General features: G+C 44.4%; 1 protein-coding gene across 6 annotated transcripts in view; it reads left to right on the forward strand.

The window, feature by feature from the left end:
* Nucleotides 1-17883, forward strand: part of DLGAP3 (DLG associated protein 3) — a 943374-nt gene that overhangs the window by 912442 nt on the left and 13049 nt on the right. For all 6 annotated transcript variants that reach the window (XM_073563179.1, XM_073563204.1, XM_073563162.1 and 3 more), the window contains 2 exons: nucleotides 12983-13074; nucleotides 15233-15376. In XM_073563179.1, the coding sequence (XP_073419280.1) occupies nucleotides 12983-13074; nucleotides 15233-15376 (236 nt within the window). The remainder of the gene's footprint in view (nucleotides 1-12982; nucleotides 13075-15232; nucleotides 15377-17883) is intronic.

The following is a 17883-nucleotide window of genomic DNA, read 5'->3' on the forward strand; positions in this document are numbered from 1 at the left end:
AGATTGGGAAGACTAGAGAAGAAAACAAAAAATGTTATGTCTTTGGATGTAGGCATTTGTTTGCTGTGTGTGGTCTGCAGAACATTGTTTTCTATGTGTTGTGTGTAGTGTGATGTTGTGTTTGATGCAAAAAACTTACCAATTGTGAGCCCACTCCAAGTGTCTGTCCACCCCTTCCTTCTTCTTCTGGGAGCTCCTCTTCATCTTGTGAATCCTGTTTTGAAATAAAAGGCAATGAATAGACATATATTACAGAGATGATGGATTTTGGAAATAAAAACTTACCGTCAAACGCTGACGATGCGAGGGAGGGCTCCCAGAAGATGATGTGCTGTCTTCCTGGTGGCCACACTCCATGCCTGTGGGTGGTGTTCCAGCTGCTGCCATTGCTGCTGCTGCTGCTGCTGCTGCATCTATTGGGCGGCTGTTGAATAAAGAGAAACAAAGGGCCAATGAATATCTTGATATTCAATAGCCCTAGTTTGGAGGAATGGGGGATTTGATAATTACCGTCTCTCATCTGCTGCTGGCCTCCCCTCCTCAGCATGTTCCATTTGCTGCTCCATTTGGGGTGGTGGTGGTGCTGATGGTGCTGCAGTGGTCTCCTGCCTTCTCCTGCTGCGCTTGGTTGCTTTCTTGGGTGGCATGTTGGGTGTGGCTGTGGGTCCCACTGTCTTGCTTTTATATATGTCTTGTGGGCAGAGCTACTGAGCATGCTCAGACCAAAAAAACCGGATCCGGCCACCGGATCCGGCTTTCGCCGGATCAGGCGCATTGCGGCGCTCATAGGCTTTCATTGTGTGAAAAAGCCGGACGCGCCGGATCCGGCGTGTCCGGCTTTTTCGCCGGAGACAAAAAACGTTACAGTAGCCGTTTTTTCCAGACGCCGGATCGCGACACATTGCCGGATCCGTCGAAAACCCGGATGAAACGCATGGCCATCCGGCGCGATCCGGCGCAAATGCAAGTCAATGGGGGGGAAACCAGATCCGGCATTGCATTTCGCCGGATCCGGTTTCTGTCAAAAGCGCCGGATCGCGCCTGACGGCGAAAACCTGATGTGTGAAAGAGGCCTAAGGCTACATTCTCATTACGAGCTTTTGGTAAATTCTTGATGTTCCAGATTTTGTTTTTGGTCCTGGTATTTACAAAACTTTATTGATATAGTCATATGCATATGTTCTTTTTACCTGCGTATTTTACGTGTCTAATACAAGTCTATGGGAACAAATTTGCACATAAAGCTCAGCGTAACCGCAAGAGAAATTGACATATTGTGGATTTGAAACACAGTTTGAAGCAGGTCAGTTTGCGCTGAATTAAAATGAAGCACAGAGGGCACGACATTTCTATAAATTCCATCCACTTAGCTGGATCTGTAAGGCCTCTTTCACACATCAGGTTTTCGCCGTCAGGCGCGATCCGGCGCTTTTGACAGAAACCGGATCCGGCGAAATGCAATGCCGGATCCGGTTTCCCCCCCATTGACTTGCATTTGCGCCGGATCGCGCCGGATGGCCATGCGTTTCATCCGGTTTTCGCCGGATCCGGCAATGTGTCGCGATCCGGCGTCTGGAAAAAACGGCTACTGTAACGTTTTTTGTCTCCGGCGAAAAAGCCGGACACGCCGGATCCGGCCTGTCCGGCTTTTTCACACAATTATTATTATTATTATTATTATTATTATTATTTATTGTTATAGCGCCATTTATTCCATGGCGCTTTACATGTGAGGGGGGTATACATAAAAACAAGTACAATAATCTTAAACAATACAAGTCATAACTGGTACAGGAGGAGAGAGGACCCTGCCCGCGAGGGCTCACAATCTTCAAGGGATGGGTGATAATACAGTAGGCGGGGGTAGAGCTGGTCGTGCAGCGGTTTGGTCGATCGGTGGTTACTGCAGGTTATAGGCTTGTCGGAAGAGGTGGGTCTTCAGGCTCTTTTTGAAGGTTTCGATGGTAGGTGAGAGTCTGATATGTTGTGGTAGAGAGTTCCAGAGTAGGGGTGATGCGCGAGAGAAATCTTGTATGCGATTGTGGGAAGAGGAGATAAAAGGGGAGTAGAGAAGGAGATCTTGTGAGGATCGGAGGTTGCGTGCAGGAAAGTACCGGGAGACGAGGTCACAGATGTATGGAGGAGACAAGTTGTGGATGGCTTTGTATGTCATGGTTAGGGTTTTGTAATGGAGTCTCTGGGCAATTGGGAGCCAGTGAAGGGATTGACAGAGGGGAGAAGCTGGGGAATAGCGGGGGGACAGGTGGATTAGTCGGGCAGCAGAGTTTAGAATAGATTGGAGGGGTGCGAGAGTGTTTGAGGGGAGGCCGCAGAGCATGAGGTTGCAGTAGTCAAGGCGAGAGATGATGAGGGCATGGACTAGGGTTTTTGCAGATTCTTGGGTGAGGAATGAACGGATGCGTGAAATATTTTTGAGTTGAAGTCGGCAGGAAGTGGAAAGGGTTTGGATATGTGGTTTGAAGGAGAGATCAGCATCAAGGATTACTCCGAGGCAGCGAGCATGTGGGACTGGGGAGAGTGGGCAGTCATTTACTGTAATTGATAGGTTCGTAGGGGGGTCACGTGAGATGGGGGAAAGATGATGAATTCTGTTTTGTCCATGTTGAGTTTCAGATATCTAGTGGAGAAGAAGGATGAAATAGTGGACAGACATTGAGGGATTCTGGTTAGTAGGGAGGTGATATCTGGTCCAGAGATGTAGATCTGTGTGTCATCAGCATAAAGATGATACTGAAAGCCATGAGATTCTATGAGCTGTCCCAGGCCAAAGGTGTAAATAGAGAACAGCAGGGGCCCTAGGACTGAACCTTGTGGGACTCCGACAGATAGGGGGCGAGGTGAGGAGGTGGTGTGTGAGTGGGAGACGCTGAATGTCCGGTCTGTTAGGTATGATGAGATCCAGGAGAGGGCCAAGTCTGTGATGCCGAGGGATGAGAGGGTCTGTAATAATAGGGAATGGTCCACTGTGTCAAAGGCAGCCGACAGGTCCAGGAGGAGGAGGACAGAGTAGTGTCACTTGCTCTTGGCAGTTAAGAGGTCATTGGTGACCTTAGTAAGGGCAGTTTCAGTGGAGTGGTGTGACCGGAAGCCAGATTGTAAGCGGTCGAAGAGGGAGCAAGAAGAGAGATGGGAGGACAGTTCAAGGTAGACGTGTTGTTCCAGTAGCTTGGAGGCGTATGGGAGAAGTGATATAGGGCGATAGCTAGATACAGAGGATGGGTCAAGAGAGGGCTTTTTGAGGATAGGTGTGATGGAGGCATGTTTAAAGCTTGAGGGGAAAACACCAGTTGTTAGTGATAGGTTGAAGAGATGGGTTAGGGTTGGGATGAAGACTGTGGTGAGGTTTGGGATGAAGTGGGATGGGATCGGGTCGAGTGCACAGGTGGTGAGATGTGATCTTGAGAGTAGAGTGGAGAGTCGATCTTCTGTAATGGTGGAGAAGTTGGTTTTGAAGGTGGAGGGCTGGGAAGTCGGGAGGAAGGGCTCTGGGGGTTGTTGACCAAAACTGTCCCTGATGTTATCAATTTTCTGCTTGAAAAATGAGGCAAAGTCTTCAGCTGAGATGAGTGGGGAGGGAGGAGGTGCTGGGGGGCGGAGGAGAGAATTGAAGGTGTTGAATAACTGTTTAGGGTTGTGAGACAGGGAGGATATGAGAGATGAGAAGTAGGTTTGTTTAGCTGTGGCGAGTGTGGTCTTGAAAGTAGTGAGGGACTGTTTGAATGCGATGAAATGCTCGTTGGAGTGGGATCTTTTCCATCTGCGCTCAGCAGCCCTGGAAGCTCGCCTCAGCTCTTTGGTCAGGCTGGTGTGCCAGGGCTGTCTGTTGATTTTGCGAGTTTTGGTATGTGTAAGTGGGGCAGCGGATTCCAAAGCTACAGCTATTGTGGTGTTATATAGAGCGGCAGCGTCATCCGCATTGTGTAAGGAACTTATATCTGTAAGAGGGAGGAGGGATTCGGAGAATGAGTGTAGGTCAAGGTGTTTAAGATTCCTGCGAGGGTGTGAAAGTTTGTGGGGTGGGGATTGTAGACATGGAGTGAAGAGGGAAGAGAATGTGAGCAGGTTGTGGTCAGAGAGAGGAAGAGGTGAGTTAGAGAGGTTAGATAGGGAGCAGAGGCGGGTGAAGATGAGGTCCAGTGTGTGGCCATCTTTGTGGGTGGCTGTAGAAGACCATTGAGTGAGGCCGAAGGAGGAAGTGAGAGATAGAAGTTTAGTGGCAGCTGAGAGGGAAGTGTCAATGGGGATGTTGAAGTCGCCCATGATGATAGTAGGGATGTCCGCGGAAAGGAAATGAAGTAACCAGGTGGTGAAGTGGTCAAAGAAGGTGGTGGCTGGCCCTGGGGGGCGGTAGATGACAGCCAGTTGGAGGTTGGAGGGGGAGTAGATGCGCACAGAGTGCACCTCAAAGGAAGGGAGGGTAACAGAGGGTGGCAGTGGGATTGGGGTGAAGGAGCAGGTATCTGACAGGAGAAAACCAACTCCTCCACCATGTTTGCTGCTGGGGCGGGGGGTGTGAGAAAGGTGGAAGCCGCTATACGAAAGTGCAGCAGGAGAGGCTGTGTCAGAAGGGGTGAGCCAGGTTTCGGTGATGGCGAGGAAGGAGAGTTTGGTAGTGACAAAAAGATCATGGATGTAGGAAAGCTTGTTGCAGACAGAGCGAGCGTTCCACAGAGCTCCTGTTAGTGGGACTGGGGAAGCGGGGGCTGGGTGAATGGGTATAAGGTTGGAGAGGTTACGGAAGGTTGTGATAGAGCGTGGATGGGAGGTAGAAATGACTGTGGGAATGTGGTGAGGAGGACCAGGATTTGGAGAGATATCACCAGCAGTGAGAAGGAGCAGAGAAAGTGTTACCAGGTGGGAGCAGGAGAGGGCATGAGGGGGCTGTCTGTGTTTGGAGACAGAGGATTGTATGTTAAGGAACAGTTTTGAGGCGGAGGTGAGGTGGATGGGGAGGATTGAAGAAGAGATGAACAGTTCCTTACTAGGAGTAGGGATTAGGGGAATTAGCAGAAAGTGAAGGATTATTGGGGTGAAAGTGAAAACAAACAGAAACATTGTTTACAGTGACTGTGTCCAGTTACCTTCAGTTCCCTTCTGGTTCAATTCTGGTTTTAAAACACAATGAAAGCCTATGAGCGCCGCAATGCGCCTGATCCGGCGAAAGCCGGATCCGGTGGCCGGATCCGTTTTTTTTGGTTTGAGCATGCTCAGTAGCTCTGCCCACAAGACATATATAAAAGCAAGACAGTGGGACCCACAGCCACACCCAACATGCCACCCAAGAAAGCAACCAAGCGCAGCAGGAGAAGGCAGGAGACCACTGCAGCACCATCAGCACCACCACCACCCCAAATGGAGCAGCAAATGGAACATGCTGAGGAGGGGAGGCCAGCAGCAGATGAGAGACGGTAATTATCAAATCCCCCATTCCTCCAAACTAGGGCTATTGAATATCAAGATATTCATTGGCCCTTTGTTTCTCTTTATTCAACAGCCGCCCAATAGATGCAGCAGCAGCAGCAGCAGCAGCAATGGCAGCAGCTGGAACACCACCCACAGGCATGGAGTGTGGCCACCAGGAAGACAGCACATCATCTTCTGGGAGCCCTCCCTCGCATCGTCAGCGTTTGACGGTAAGTTTTTATTTCCAAAATCCATCATCTCTGTAATATATGTCTATTCATTGCCTTTTATTTCAAAACAGGATTCACAAGATGAAGAGGAGCTCCCAGAAGAAGAAGGAAGGGGTGGACAGACACCTGGAGTGGGCTCACGATTGGTAAGTTTTTTGCATCAAACGCAGAAACACAACATCACACTACACACAACACATAGAAAACAATGTTCTGCAGACCACACACAGCAAACAAATGCCTACATCCAAAGACATAACATTTTTTGTTTTCTTCTCTAGTCTTCCCAATCTGGTGCTCGGCCAAGAGGTCCTCGCAGTGCCTCCCAGGGTTGTCGGCGACAGCAACGCGGCGGTCACCAGCGTGTAAGTATAAATATTTTTGCTTTGTTTTTTTGCACTTTTTATTTCATTTCTTTTGTGGAGGCTAATTATGTTATTTTTGTCTTTTTCTTTAACAGCCTTCACAGCGTGCTCCCGACTCTGACAGTGAGGATGGAGGACTCGATGTGGACCACCTCATCGATCTCGTCAGAGAAAGGGAGCCGCTCTGAAATATGGCTGACCGCCGCCACGCTGACCTTATCGTTACCCGACGACTCTGGGAGGAAATCTGTTCGCTCCTTGTGGGCCGCTGGGAGGACCTCGATGTTCGGGCCCAGATTAAAGAGCGTAAGTATATACAGTACCGGTTGCTTGATGTAAACCAGTGTTTCCCGAACTCCAGTCCTCGTGGTCCCCACGGATCATGTGTTCAGGATTTCTATTTACTATGGAAATCCTGAAAACATGACCCCTGGGGACCATGAGGACTGGAGTTTGTGAAACACTGATGTTGTATACTAACCACTCCTTTCTCGTTTCAGGGAACAGAATTGTGAATCGGTGGCGGTCTGTGAGGGATCGTTTCAAGAAGGAGTTCAATAAAGAGATGCGGGCCCCGAGTGGATCTGGAGGACGCAGGAGCAAGTACAAGTACGCACAAGCCCTGTCGTTCCTCCGGGAAACAATGGTCACTAGAAGGTAAATATTACACACCACATGTGAAAAAAAATGTTAGATGTAACTTTTTTTTTTCAGCCAGGGCCATACCATGTCAGTATTTTAATTGTTTTTTTTTCTCTTTATTCCACAGCACGGGGAGCAGCACTCGGGAGCCTGCACGATTGGACCCTTCTGAGGCGATCCCTGAGGAGACCGGCACCGAGGGACACTTCGACCGCCCCGGTACATCTGCACCTTCCCAGCCTTCCCACACATTCGACCCATCTGTCCCATCCACCAGCACAGGAGCATCGTGGCCGCCTACATTACATGAAGCTGCTGGTGAGGAGATCGCTTTCCCTTTACCCCACCCTTCTGCCCCTGCCACCTCTAGTACACCTGCGGGTACTGGGCGGCAGCGGCAGAGGGGTCAGGAAAAGAGTTATGCGCCAGAGTTCTTGCATCTGAATGCATCTTTCCAGAACTGTCTAAAAGTCTTGTCAGAGCAAATCTCCGCAGGCTTTCAGCAGATGAACTCCAGCATTCTGGAGGTGAAGACACTTCTGCAAACCATGCATTCAGAAGCAAGATCTTCGCCAAACCACACCTTTTTCAGGTCTGTTGTGGAGCGCATGGCAACACTATCTCCTACCCAGCAGATGCATGTAATGCATTCGTGCCACGGTGCTCTACAGCAGGTTACCTCCCAACCTCCACCTCCCACCACTGTAGTTCCTCCACCTGCACCCCCTCCAGCCACTTTCCATCCTCCCCCTCCTATTACATCTGCACCCCCTCCAGCCACTTTCCATCCTCCCCCTCCTATTACATCTGCACCCCCTCCAGCCACTTTCCATCCTCCCCCTCCTATTACATACCAGCAACCTCACCAGTACCAGCAACCTTCCCAGTACCAGCAACCTCCCCAGTACCAGACATCTCCCCACTTCCAGCAACCTGCCCCGTACCAAACTCCTTCCCCGTACCAAACTCCTTCCCCGTACCAAACTCCTTCCCCATACAACTTTCCATCAACATCATCTGCTCCTACAGTCCCTGCCCAACCCTCCACTCCACCGCCCACCACCTCTTCTGCCTCCCACATGTCCACCCATTCTGTAGCTTTTTCCACACCATCACCTCTAACTGTTCCTTCCCCACCACGATCCCAGTCCTCTCTCCACACTCACATTGTCGAAGTGTCCCGCAGCCCCTCCAGCAGTATTTCCACCCCACACTACACCGAGTTATAATGTTTTTTTTGTAATAAAAATGCCCATTTGGTTGGTTTCAAACCTTTATTAAAAAAGTTTTTTTAACTTTAAAAACAGTTTACACAAAAAAAAATATTTTAAATAAAAGTTAAATTATTGTTTACACTGGTTGTCTGTCATTTCTTTCTGCGGCAAAATATGTTTAAAAAAAAGGTTAAATACAGGGTATTTAAAAGGTAAAAAGGTATTCAAAACCAGGTATATAACTGTGGGTAAATTTTAGCTTTTTGCCACAGTTGTGTTCCTGGTTGTGTTTGAAGCAAAGTATTTCACCTGAAAAGTTGTGTTTATTGTTGGTGATTTCCTAACAATGTACACAACTTTTGTTAAAAGGTGAAATACTTTGCATAAAACACAACCAAGGAACACACCTGTGGCCTAAAGCTAAAAATAGTAAGACCATGACAAGATAGCCAACTTTGGTTGGCAAAGGTATATACTGTTGGTCCAGAAGGTACACAAGTTTGGTTAGGGCACAAATCTTTCACACTCTGTCATCCTGCCAGTGTACTCTGCCTTGAGGTGACATAAAGTATAGTGCAAAATTGTCCCTCATTACTGAAACCGTCACAGAACTTCTAGTGGTAATATTTCCAATGACAACATCCATCTTCGCCAGTAACTTGCTCTTCTCTCCAACCTGCACTTTCTCCTCTATAACCTGTCAAAGAAGGGCTGTAGGAACATGCTATATATAGTTTTCCAGTAGCCAATCCCGTTCGGAAGGCCACAAGGGTCAATTTTAAAAACCAGATCCGGCGTAATCCGTCGAAAAACGTATAGAAAAACGGATGAAACGGATGAGACGGATCCGGTTTTGTCTGTCAAGAACAAGACGGATCCGGCAGAAAACCGGATCCGGCACATCAGGTTTTACAAAACATTTGCCGGATCCGGCATTCCGGCACGACGCCGGATCGCGCCTGACGCCGAAAACCTGATGTGTGAAAGTAGCCTAAGGGTGTGTGCACACACTGCGGATTCTACTGCCGATCCGCAGCGGTTTTGGCTCTGCGGGTCCACAGCAGATTCTGCTGCGTTGTACAGTACCTTTATTTCCTATGGAAAAATAACGCAGTGCACATGCTGCAGATTTTTCCGTGCGGTTTTGCAGTGGGTTACAATCTGCAGCATGTTAATTCTTTGTGCGGTTTCTGCTGCGGTTTCACACCTTATCATTATGAGGTGTGAAACCGCAGGGCAAAACCGCAGGCTAATCCGCAGATAAACTTTTGTCCTGCGGATTTACCTGCGGATTTTCCAACAAAATCTGCACACCCTAAAAACTACGTGTGCACTTACCCTTTGATGTTTCATTTTTGACTAAGCAAGAATACTTCAAAAACTTACCAAAACCTCATTGTGGGCCCAGACTAAAAGTCCACTCTTACATTATTGGTAGCTCAGTGAAAAATAACCTTCATTCCCAAGTTAGTTGAGTTGGTTGATTTTATAAATCTCTTAATGCTCAGCTTGCTGTATGATTCCACTTTTATATTAACCTGGCTGTGCTGGATAACCTCTAGGGGAATGTTGAGACTGATGCGGGTACTGTACATATCCCTATTATATTTCTTCTTCTCTCCCTTCATTTCATTACTACCCTCAAGTTTGTAATTCCTTGAGATATCCTAACACTGTGGAAAATATTGAAAGCAAAAGTATTGTCTTTAACCCCTTTTTACAATTCTGACCACTGTCACTTTATGAGGTTACAGCTCTGGAACGCTTCAACATATCCCACTAATTCTGAGACTGTAAAATTTATTCAATATAACTTGTGTTTATTTCTGAAAAAAACAGAAATTTGGCAAAAATTTTGAAAATTTTCAATTTTCAAACTTTTAATTTTTGTACCCTTTTATCAGAGAGTGGTGTCACCCAAAATAGTTGATAAATAATGTTTCCCACATGTCTACTTTGCATCAGCACAATTTTGGAAACCATTTTTTTAGGGACCACCTCACATTTAAAGTAAGTTTGGGGGCTCAATATAACAGAAAATACCCAAAATGATATCATTCTAAAAACTGCATCCCTCAAGGTACGCAAAACCACATTCAAGAAGTTTATTGTAATGCTGCTGCAGTGCAGTATAGCGCAACCTCCACCAGGGGGTGCTGGTGAGGGAAGAGAAATTGCGCACACACACAGTGTAGCAACACTGAGCAGCAGCACAAGTGTCACAGGTAATGAAAGAGTGGTCAGACAAGCCGAGTAATACACTGTCAGGAGCAGAAGTACCAAAGGTCACAGCAATGCACGTAGTCAGAGACAAGCCAGAAGTCAGCCTAAGGGGAACATGATATCCAAAACATGAGACGTAAGACGTAGTCGGGGTACAAGCCAGTGAGTCAAACCCAGTCGGGGAACGCGGTATCAGGGGTGGAAAACAAGAGGCAGAATTCTGAGATCAGGCCGATTCATACACTGTAAGGAAACCACAGATGCACATAAGTCAGGGATAGGGAATGGGTCACACACAAATACGGGAAGTCAGAGGCAGAAGGATCACTAGGGTATACGTGTCATCTGCTGTAGCCTGGAAGCATGAACTATAGCTGATGCTGGCCAGCAGGCTGCAGATGACGAGAAGTACCAGGGAGGGATCAGGGGCACCCCATGTGATTGCACATCAGAGGAGAGAAAAATTAAATGGGAAATCAGACTTTTTTTGTGGCCGCCGTTATTCCATTAATAACGGCAATTGTGACACTGGGGTCAGTAAAAACCAACCCGAATCATGTTCTCTGGGGTCTCAGCTACCCCTGGTAGGCACTGGGGGGCGCTATAACTCAATTTCTCCATGCCGTTAAAAAGCGGCTCTGAGGAATATGTACCCTTAACTGCCGCCGTTAAAGGTGTACCGGCGGTCATTAAGGGGTTAAAAAGGAACTGTACTTTCAATAAACTTTGCCTAAATCAATAGTAAAGGCGATTATAAGAAACTTTATAATATATCGTATAAGATAAATCATCTTCCTTCACACTTATCAGACACTTTTTCCCTCCCCATGCCTCCTGAACATGTCATCTACTGTGAACAATGGCTCATCTGTTTTGCTCAGAGTAGATGGACTGCATGTGTTATGCAACACAGTCTTTATTCTATATGGAGATAGAAGAAGTGAGCACCAGGGAAGGGAACAGAGATAGCCAGAAAAACATAATGGAAAAGCTCTCTAACATGTGTTTGACCTCATAACAGAGCTTGATTCAGATGAAGACAGCTCAGCTCTGCTGTATGATGTCCTCCATGTCAATGCAGCTTGTCTCTGAGCTTAAAAGTGAATGAAGAACAGACATTCTCCTCTCTGTGCTGCGCTATTTATGAGTGAAATCAATGAAGCTCAACTCTTCACAGCTACAAGCAGATTGCAAATTACAGCTAGAGCATGCAGAGGGAAAGTTGCATATAAGTCATATAGTGGTTCTTTACGACAGATTTTTGTTCGAGTTCTAAAAACCCTTTTTTCCATTCAGTTGTACAGTAAAATGATAACATTATGTCTATTTGCAGCCACCTAGAGAAAACTCAGATCTTAGACAGCGTACCAAAAGAAAAAAAAAATTAACATTCAGCAAAATAGTACAAGAAGTATATAGGCATACTGAATTTTTGGAAAAAGATTGAATCTAGACTAGTTTGAGTTAGATAATACCTGGGAGACTTCGATGCTTGTGTCTATAAATAATGCATTTTTACTTGATGATTGGTGAGTTCTGCATTGGGGAGTCCTGTCACTACAACGGCTAATTTGTTTTTATCATGTTTGGAAGAAAATAAATAATTGATGTTAATTCTTTCAGCTCTTCTGATACAGCATGATACACTGTTTAAAATATTTTAATGTATTCACTGCATATGGCTTATAATGCTAAACTTTTTTTACAGTTACGTTTTGGATTTGTTATTAAGATTAGGTAAGAGGATCCCTAATTGATGAAAAAACAGCAACACATTTGGCATCATGGGGGATTTCTACCTCGCTCGTATGGTCATAAAATTATACTATATAGCTTTAGCCATTAATATAACAATTTAATTGTTATGTAAAAAAAATTAAGTAGGATCATTTACACAGAAAATGAATAAAATCCAACTCCTCTGATGCAATTAGGATAATGGATGGCTTTATTGAATAATCTACAAAAAAAAAATATTTAGAAGACACAGGTGTATGCATTCAACGAGTTTCAGATCAATTATGATCCTTCTTCATAGCATGACACATACACAAGCAATGATGTTTATTGCATGTCAAACCTTTCTACGCAGTATGTTGCACCGCCAAGAGCGACGATTGTTCGCGCTGCACAAAAGACTATTTCACCCAATGATCGAGCTTTTTGATAGTTCAGTATGATTGGCAGCCTGTTTACACACAATATAATCGTGCAAGAACATTTTTAGCAATGCTCGTTAACGATTATCTTTCAATGTAAATAATCCCTTTAGAGTCCTCCACACTCTCTATTCAGCTGGGTTCATACTGCGTTGGGGGCTGCGTTTAAAGCATCCGTTACATAGTGGCATTAATGCACCCATTGACTGCCACAACATAGCGCATCACTAGCGCATATCATAATCGGCATGCATTAGCGTTGAGCCATCATTCTGTGCTGGACCCTCGGACGTGGTCTGCAGCGTTCGAGGGTCCATCACTGCTAGCGCAGATGAAGCATCTGCACTAGCGCGATCACATAACGCGATAAAAAATAAGAGTAGCGTTAGTGCAGTCCATTTAACGCATGTATTGAATGGACTGCTCTAACGCAGTATGAACCTAGCCAAAGTGTGCAAAGTGATTGGTAGAGCAGCCATCAGCAGATCTACCAAATTAACTTCTCTCTGCAGACTTCCCTAATTTATTCTGTGTGCACCCCAAGCAGGTTGGGTGGTGTAGGTAGCGACGAGGGCAGTAAAAAACAAGGATGATTCATTTTATTAGCAGAGGGTAGTGCCACTTGAAACCTGCTGCCCTCAGCACTGGACCGCCAGTGCTCAGTGGCAAAAATGGACCTGTATGTTATGATTGACCTGAATTTGTGAACCTTGTTTATATTGCAGTTCTGGAGAAGATCCGAAGCGCAGTAGGTAGCTCCCAACTCCTAATGTCTCAGAAAGTTCAACAGTTTTTCAGGCTTTGCCAGCAGAACATGGTAAGTGAATATACTCTTGACCATAATAGTAATAGAGGTATATGAAAATAATTAGAGTTACAAATTATTTTCCATCAGAGTTGCTGGAGCAAATTTTTATCAGTGTTGATTTGTCCAATTTTGGTTAAAGAAAAAGATTGCCACCGCCCAATTTGCAAGTTACTGTGCCATACACTCAAAATACAATGAATAGAAAAGAAGACATTATTAACCATCTGTTATGACAGAAAATCTGAATTAAAAGATATAAGAAAGCTTATTATTTGGTCATAGTGAACAAAAATACATTAAAAACGATAAAAAAGCAAAAAATAATGTTGCCATAGGACAAACAAGGTCTCCACAGCAAAATACTGTATATGTGGAGATCCAAATTATCTCTCTACAAACCAATATAGAACAAAAATGCAGAGGTATATAGGTAGTATGCTAAATAGCCCCAAAAAAATAACAGATGAAAAACTACGGTAGCTTGAAACAACAAATGAATAATAGAAAAAACAGCGAGATAGAAATGTCTGTAATACACCAATAAATCACAGACGAATAGTAAAATGAATCCAATAAGATATGTAACGTGTAATGCGCTGGGCTCATACACTCTCCCTTTCTTCTTATATTTTAAAGGTAGCACCATCTAGTTAATGTACAAAACTTTTAGGCAGCAGTGGAAAAAGTGCTGTAAAGTGAGCAGGACAGTTATTAGTTTATTTGTTATCAATTAACAAAATGTAAAGTGATTGAATAATAATGAAATGGAAATCAAATCAATACTTGGTGTGACCAAAATTTGCCTTCAAAACCTTATCAAAGCATTAATTCTCTTAGGTATATTTGAACACAGTTTTTGAAGTGTCTTGACAGGAATGTTATTGGAGAACAAACCACGCATCGTCTGTGAATGCAGGCTCAGGTAAATCTTTCTGGCTCTTAAAATGAACCTGTCATGTGAGGAAAAAAAACTCCATGAACCTGCAGTTATATGGTTTATCAAAAGGCTAATAGTGTTCTGAACCCACCTTGCACCCACACTCATAGTCCCACTACAGGACAGAAATTAACTTTATTCCTCCCGGCAGCGTTTGGCGTTCAGACACATTGGTGATGCTGGTGTGGATTCCGTCACTGCTCTGGGTATAGAGAGCAGCAGCTATAACTGCACCCTTCAGCACTGACTGACAGTTGGCCCTAATGATAAGCCGCTGTCAGTCAGTACCATGGGCATGGTTAAGGCCGCCTCTCTCTGTACACAGAGCAATGACTTAACCGGCGCTGGTGCCACCCCTATGTCTGAACGCCAAACGCTGCTGAACGGAATGAGATTCATGTTCTCCTGGCAGTGGGGATCTAAGTACGGACGTCAGGCAGGTTTAGAACTCTGGTGACCTGCAGATTCACCATGTATATCTGCAGGTTAATAGTGTTTTTCATATAGCTGGTTCCCATTAGTGTATTTACACAAACTCAGTGATGGCTCTGTGGAGGATATGTCATCACTTTCAAGACTCCTTCAGCATTCTTCCATATGCTGAAGATAATTCTTAATGACAATATGTCTGGCTATATGGTTAGGATGGTTGTCCTGCTGCAGAATAGATTTGGAGCCATTCAGAAGCCTCCATGATGGTATTGCATGATGGGTAAGTAATTGCTTGAATTTATCAACATTGAGCACACCAAGAAATGGTCAATGTTGAGGACAGTAGACACAGTGGTCAGTCAAGTAAAAAAAGGGCAGTACATGAAAGACACTTCATGCTTACTTTCCTTCTATCATCAAGAGTGCTTGGGATTACATGAAGAGAAAAGAGGGTTTGGGCAATCCTACTTGCACAGAAGATCTGTGGTTAGTTCTCCAAGATGTTTGGAACAATTTCCCTGCCAAGTTCCTTCAAAAGCTGTGAGAAAGATTATCTTGAAGTATTGATACGTTTTTCAACATCTGCTATTTTGTACACATGCCTATACTTTTGTAAGGTATATATTACCATTGACACGATCATTAAGAAGACATATCAGTGGCACATTGGCTTTCTTTGCTGCTTAGAAGCATAAGTGCCATTTAAAGAATCCAACAAATAGGTATAGATCAGTAGTAACAAATATGTTGCCTGTTTAAAACGCTCAGGTATATTTACTTAACATTATTTTTCTTTAGGATCCCACCTCATTTCCTCTACCCACCTCTCAAGACCTGGCTGGTTTCTGGGACCTCCTTCAGCTATCCTTTGAGGATGTGGGCATGAAATTTGCCGAGCTGCAGCAACTGAAAGACAATGGATGGAAATTATTGGAATGCAAGGTATAGTACTTACAATAAGTGCATGTTAGAATAGTTATTCATGCAAAACAGCCATTTGAAAATAGCGCTACCCACTGGAGAGTCAACCTCGTCTATAGGCTCGGTCATCTTGATTGTGACTGCATATTTACACTCTTGTCTGAACCAAGTAAATAACATAGAGCGACATGGAGCATTACGCCAATAGCATAGTGCTGTGAAAATAATGTTTGACACGTCTGTAATTTTATTATTTAGTTTCAACTTCATTTAGGCAAAGAGAGCACATTAAATAGCATGTAAAAGTGCAAAAATGGTACCAGATTTGTCTAAAAATTAACAAATGTGGTTAATATAATATACTTTTAGGCATATTCATTAAGAACAAAAATTTAAGGAGTACTCTGGGGAGACAAAAATGCATTTTAATCTACGTTCTGTCAAAAACTTTAAAGGCTCATATCCTTCTTTGGCTGGATCATACAGTATTTGCCACTTTGTTACGTGGCTCCACCTTGGCTTACGTTTGAACACAGGTAAAATGTGATTTGGGCGTATGCACTAATGGGTCAATTTTCAGCTGTATACTCCTACTAGAGGCTGGCAACAAGACGTAGTCAACAATGTCATGCTGTATGCCTCAGCTAGGCTTACTGTGTACAGCTGAAAGTGATGTACGACAACGCACATCGTGACTTCCTTTGCATCATTATAGTCAATGGTGCCATTAGCGCATATGCCCAAATATCTTTTTGCAAGTGTTCGGACATAAGCACTTACGGAGTCACTGAATGTAGTGCAAACTCTATGTAAACCCAAATCCCATTTTGCAAGCATTCGGTCGTAATCCCTGACAAAGCCACTGAACGTAGTGGCAAATGGTTTGTGAACCCAGCCTTACGGTTCTTATATGCAACTTGTGATTTTACAACTACTGACTGTGACTTCATATCACAGGACTGATGCAGCTCTTAAGTGCTCCCTCTTCCCTGTCGGGCACTATATCACAGATTCGGTAGTGTGGTTTACTTCGTGCCCCTGACCAAGCTTTATCTCTGGCTGTGTGTGTGTTTGATTCTTTCTGACTTTCTGCCACTGTTTTTGCTCATACATCACATAAGAACTATGAAGGAGTTCAGAATGAGTATGTGTATTGCTCATTCACTGCTTTCTGCCTTCTCCTTCTCTTATGTCACTTCTCATTGCTCCTTCACCACTTACCCTGAGCCTCCTCCATGCTCTTTGACATGTCACATACAATCTGTGAAGGAGGAGCGTGCAGTGTGCACAGGGAGATTGGGGAGGAGGCCATGAGGTGCCAGATATGAGCTGATAAGGAGCGCTGGACAAGTCATGACAGTACACACAAAGTGGAATGTGTTTGGATAAGAAGGCTTTCTTTTCCCCTTTCCCTCTGGCTTGGCACTGCACACATTAGCCTGTACATTCTTGTATACCACTTTGATATGGTCTGTGACTGTGAGTGTAGCAGGAGCCGATCTTCACTGCACTCAACCCCCACTTCACTGGTTTTGGAGTGCGGGCCACAGTGGCACAGTGTCCTCTACTATATACACAATTAAGCAACAAGTGTCCGTCTATTTGTCCATACACAGTATATAAATGCTTTAGTGTGTCATGTAGTCATTCAACCACATGATGTCAGTATTTTGTTTACAAATTAACAGATGACATGCTATATACAGTGAAGAAAATAATTATTTGATTCCTTGCTGAATTTGTAAGTTGCCCAGAGACAGACATAAAAAGTCTATAATTTTAAGGGTAGGTTAATTTTAACATTGAGAGATAGAATATCAAAAATAAAATCCAGAAACTCACATTGTATAAATCATATAAATGTATTTGCATTTTGCAGTGAGAAATAAGTATTTGATCCCCTACCAACCATTAAGAGTTCTGGCTCCTCCAGACCAGTTAGATGCTCCTAATCAACTCATTACTTGCATTAAAGACAGCTGTCTTACATAGTCACCTTTATAAAAGACTCCTGTCCACAGACTCAATTAATCAGTCAGACTCTAACCTCTACAGCATGGCCAAGACCAAAGAGCTTTCTATGGATGTCAGGTATAAGATCATAGATCTGCACAAAGCTGGAGTGGGCTACAAAACTGTACGTAAGGTGCTGGGTGAGAAGCAGACAAGTGTTGGTGCAATAGTAAGAAAATGTAAGAAATACAAAATGACTGTCAATCGACATTGATCTGGAGCACCATACCAAATCTCACCTTTCGGGTTATCCTTGATCATGAGGAAGGTGAGAGATAAGCCTAAAACTACACAGGGGGAAACTTGTTAATGATCTCAAGGCAGCTGGGACCACAGTCTCCATGAAAACCATTGCTAACACTTTACACCGTAAAGGTTTAAAACTCTGTAGTGCCCACAAGGTCCCCCTGCTCATGAAGGCACATGTGCAGGCCCATCTGAAGTTTTCCAATGAACACCTGGATGATTCTGTGAGTGATTGGGAGGAGGTGCTGTGGTCAGATGAGAAAATAATT

The sequence above is a fragment of the Dendrobates tinctorius genome, unplaced genomic scaffold (genome assembly GCF_039654945.1).
Source record: "Dendrobates tinctorius isolate UK_male_01 unplaced genomic scaffold, ASM3965494v1 ptg000015l, whole genome shotgun sequence".
NCBI classification, from domain to species: domain Eukaryota; kingdom Metazoa; phylum Chordata; class Amphibia; order Anura; family Dendrobatidae; genus Dendrobates; species Dendrobates tinctorius.